This window comes from Sinocyclocheilus anshuiensis, unplaced genomic scaffold (genome assembly GCF_001515605.1).
Source record: "Sinocyclocheilus anshuiensis isolate Anshui unplaced genomic scaffold, SAMN03320099.WGS_v1.1 scaffold537, whole genome shotgun sequence".
Lineage (NCBI taxonomy): Eukaryota > Metazoa > Chordata > Actinopteri > Cypriniformes > Cyprinidae > Sinocyclocheilus > Sinocyclocheilus anshuiensis.
Window position 1 is genome coordinate 331,795 of NW_015539854.1, and position 4,819 is coordinate 336,613.

At 36.6% G+C, this 4,819-nt stretch overlaps 1 protein-coding gene across 1 annotated transcript in view; it reads right to left on the minus strand.

Annotated features, from left to right (window-relative positions):
• Nucleotides 1-4,355, minus strand: part of psmc5 (proteasome 26S subunit, ATPase 5) — a 9,416-nt gene extending 5,061 nt beyond the window's left edge. The window contains exons 1-5 of the mRNA XM_016481106.1: nt 4,250-4,355; nt 3,612-3,683; nt 2,834-2,903; nt 1,897-1,994; nt 1,738-1,794 (exon numbers count right to left, since the gene is read on the minus strand). Coding sequence (XP_016336592.1) covers nt 1,738-1,794; nt 1,897-1,994; nt 2,834-2,903; nt 3,612-3,683; nt 4,250-4,282 — 330 coding nt within the window. The 5' untranslated portion in view covers nt 4,283-4,355. The remainder of the gene's footprint in view (nt 1-1,737; nt 1,795-1,896; nt 1,995-2,833; nt 2,904-3,611; nt 3,684-4,249) is intronic.
• Nucleotides 4,356-4,819: the final 464 nt, after the last annotated feature.

Below are 4,819 nucleotides of genomic sequence, written 5' to 3' on the forward strand. Positions count from 1 at the left end.
CGGAACATGATCTTTACTTAATATCCTAATTATTTTTGGCATAAAAGAAAAATCGATAATTTTGACCCATACAATGTTTTTTTTGGCTATTGCTACAAATATACCCCAGCGACTTAAGACTGGTTTCGTGGTCACAATTAATACAATAAAAATAAATCAAACAAAATTGTGATGTTCTGCTCAAATAAAAGGCATACAGGCATATATATATATATATATACACACACACACACACACACACACACACACACACACACACACACGCTATTTGCGGTGACTAAATCTGCGAGCAAACCTTCTGAGTGATGAACTGTAATTAATACAAATATGAATCTCAATTACATTGTTTTTCATGAATCTCAACTATATTGTTTGCAATTGTGGTTTAGGGTTGGGCGATGTCTACAGTGAAACATCGCGATGGACGATGACATTGGCGGGGGCGAGCGGGGGGAGGGGTGTGCCCGAAGCGTGAATCCTTATAAGGGAAAACACGATTCCTAACACAGTTTCTACACTGGACGTGAACGGCGCGGCGCGACAAAACCACTGATCTATAATAGAGATTTATTATATATACAGTAGATCAGTCTATAGAACTCATTATAATCAATCATGCTGTCTACACTGGATGCGGCGCGACACGACAAATCCTCGACAGTAAACTGCTGCCACATTCTATTTATGACGTGCTGACACAAATGTCAAATGATTTTCAACGGTCGCTTTGTCGCGTCCAGTGAAGACAGACTTTAGCTGATGTGGCGCGACACGACAACTGTCGCGTCCGGTGTAGACACGGTGTAACGGTTGCCTGTTACATTACAGTACATAAAATTTCACTTACCACATAAACAGAGTAAGGAGAGATGACTGAGGACGATGGCGAATGATCTGCAGATCCTCAGTACCAATGACAAACATATAAAATGTGTGGCAAGTACTGCCGCTCCATAGTATAAACGGAGTACGTGCGATCGCGAATCTCAAAAGTGAAAGTGAAACTAAAAACGGTCGTGCATACAAAAGCACGATGCCAGTTTCAATGCCAGGTATAATAGCGGCTCCCTGATGCCGAAATATATATGTAGTATAATTACCTAATTATATAACTGCCAGGAAAAATATTGAAATATATATTTTCCTCCCATCTCGTATTTATTCCCTTTAGGGGTTCCGCCTACATGGCATTTTCTTTCCGAACATGGTATTGGGATGTGGGGGGAATGACGATGCCGGCTCAACATCGTGATGTCTATCAGCCATCGCCGATGGATGATGGTATCGTCTATCGGCCCAACCCTATTGTGGTTGCTGAATAAATGCTTACGCAACCTCAATGTGCCACAATACAAAGTTTTTGTTTATTTTAAGAGAAAAATGCTAACATAATTTGTTATTATTAAATTATTAATAGGAATTTTACGGTTTTATCTTTTGAGAGAAATTTCTTCGTTTTTCCAGCTTTTATAATGTAGACAGTGTGCTAATGTATATGATTAAAAAGAACACACAAAGAAAATAGATGAGGTAAAATAAACCCTGTGTACGAGCTGACATTTCGTAATTTGTGCTTACGTAAAAGTGCAATAATTGTAAAGAAACGTAATAAGAAATTTCTCAAATCAGAAGTCGTAATTAATAATTGCGATTATACTTTTTGATCGTAATAATAAAAAAATAATCATGATCATCAGTTTAACCAGCCTTAGTAAAAACCCCAAACAAAACACTTACATCATTTATATCAATGTTCTTATCCACATCCACCACAAACTTTCCTTCAGGATGCACCTAAAAACATAGCATAAATATAAATGATTAACAAAACTGCACTGCAACATGTCAACACAAATCATGCTCATGTAATTAAGCAGTAAATAATGGCTGTCAAACCTTGACCAGCACTTTCTTCTTGTCCATGGCTCTCACCACCTCTCCTACATAAGACCCCTGCTCCTGCAGCAACTGAAGCTCCTCACGCAGGAGGCGCACTGAAAGAAACAGCACAAAGCACATCCTGTCATGTCATACTGATGACATTCTTAAAGGAACACGCCACTATTTTTGAAAATAGGCTTATTTTCCAACTCCCCTAGAGTTAAACAGTTGAGTTTTACCGTTTTCAAATCCATTCAGCCGATCTCCGGGTCTGGCGGTAGCACTTTTAGCTGTAGCTTAGCATAGATCATTGAATCTGATTAGACCGTTAGCATCTCGCTCAAAAATGACCAAAGAGTTTCTATATTTTTCATATTTAAAACTGGACTCTTCTGTAGTTACATCGTGTACTAAGACTGACGGAAAATGAAAAGTTGTGATTTTCTAGGGCGATATGGCTAGGAACTATACTCTTGAAGTTAGCCTATTTTCAGGCGCTGCGTAATATCATTGCGCCTGCTGCACCCATGGTACGGCAGCAAAGTTCCTTGATTATTACGCCGGAATGAGAGTATAGTTCCTAGCCATATCGGCCTAGAAAATCGCAACTTTTCATTTTCCATCGGTCTTAGTACACGATGTAACTACAGAAGAGTCAAGTTTTAAATAGGAAAAATATAGAAACTCTTTGGCCATTTTTGAGCGAGATGCTAACGGTCTAATCAGATTCAATGATCTATGCTAAGCTACAGCTAAAAGTGCTACCGCCAGACCCAGAGATCGGCTGAATGGATTCGAAAACGGTAAAACTCAACTGTTCAACTCTAGGGGAGTTGGAAAATGAGCCTATTTTCAAAAATAGGGGCGTGTTCCTTTAACATATTCTATTTGGCATATGCAACTGAACACCACAAAGTGACATTCACGAGAAAGTGGGTTAAAAAGGCCTCACCCTTGGCATTTAACTCGTTCCTTTGAGCCTGAAGACGTCTGAGATTTTGGCTTTTCTCATTCACTGTCAACTAAGTAAAGAGAACATTTAGACATAACATACCCACGTGAAAAAGAAGTGTGCTTAATTGCATTGAATGTTTATTTGTAGTGTACTTCAAATCTTAAAAGTATATATTTAAAAAAAAAAAAAAACGTAGTTGCAGAAAATATGAATGTAATAAAAGGCCACTTACGTGTGCTTAAAGAGATTTTAAAGTATGTTTTAAATCATTGTTTTAATTTATGGTTGTGCTATAAAAGAACTTACATTTTTTAATGTGTTGACTAACATAATAAAGCACATGTAAAGCTCTTGATTATCATTTTATTTGATATATCACTGAAAGGTAATATATTTTAAAAGTTCTAAATGGCAGTTTCATCATTACAAACATGCAATTACAATAATATTTAAATACAAGTTTTAATAGAAATGCCATTGAACTATATTTTAGTTGATCATAAATGCTTGTCAGTACTTTCAGCAGCACACTAACCATATTTTAAAACAGTATAATTATGAAATTACATAAAGATATACTTAAGTGGGCCAAAAAAAAACCACACACACAAGTTCAACGACCCCCATTTAATTGTAAATAACATGCAATTAAGTGTCTGAAAACATTACAACCAGTTCACCGTATATTCGTTTAAATTAAATTATTTCCGTAATAAACATAAAAGCAAAGTCCTTAATATCTATAGATTAAATTGTGCGTCATGGCTATTCTTACCTGAAGCTCCTCGATTTTAGACAGGTAATACTGTCGGAGACCAGATCCTCCTTTACTGTCCTCAATATCCATCTGTAAAAAAATTATTATTAACAATAATATTAATAACCTAAACAATCGGTTTGTTAATAGTCAGTGCCAGGTAAAGTGATGTGATTATTCATGACGTTTTATTAGAAATTAACCATTTAACAAGTTATGATCAGTAATGAGAGATTTCTCATGTTATGTTATGATTTCTGTTATGAAGTTATGGCCAGATAGGAGCGATTTCGATTCTGTGTTATGATCAGACTCAGAGGTGTGATTATTGGAGATTTCTTCTTATCATAAGACATCAAATATTTCTATTGTTTTAATTAGTGATTTCGCATGTTATAACAAAACATTCATCAAACATATGTTATGTTATAAACAGTTATACCATGTTATGATCAGTTCCAGTCAGTGTAACACAATGAGACAGCAAACTCTGCTTCAATCCGAGCAAACGCGTCTTAAAGTCAGCCATTCTATCGTATATTTCCAAACACCAAAATTATAGCAGGTTCCTCATATGCAATATGTGATGCTGACTTATAAAACACAGCTAACTGTGTTGTTCATAATTTTCGATTTAATAGAAAAATATCACTTACTTGCTCGATCCCGTCCAGCGCCATCTTGAACATACAAACTTCCGTCCGTCAGTGGCGCTATTTCCGCTTTGTTTTACTCGGGCAGAATGCCGACTGAAGGATGTGTGCTCTAGCGCCAACGTCACGCTGGAGAGTTCCCTTTCATGGGAACTTCGAACTGCGTCCTCTAGGGGCCGCGGTTACATAAGTAACCAAGTGGAATAATGCGGAATTGGTAACGGTAAGTGGACAGTCAGGGTATGGCATACCGATTTAACATTTAATCCTTGAAACGTACTAGTGTCTATTTGCATGCTATTTTATGCTACTAGTACTTATTTTTTTTTGCTTCTAGTATCTATTTCATTGGGTAGGCTACTAGATACTAGTGCTTATTCTTAAGGCAGTGCTCATTCTTACTAGTAACTTTTTAAAGATAGTGTTTTGTTCAGTAGATAGTAGTAATTAGTTACTAGTTAATTCAATAGTGACTAGTACCTACATTGTTTGTTATTGACTTCTATGGGGATCTGTCATTCAGATACCAACTATTCAGTTCTGACTAGTATACACACACACACACACACACAC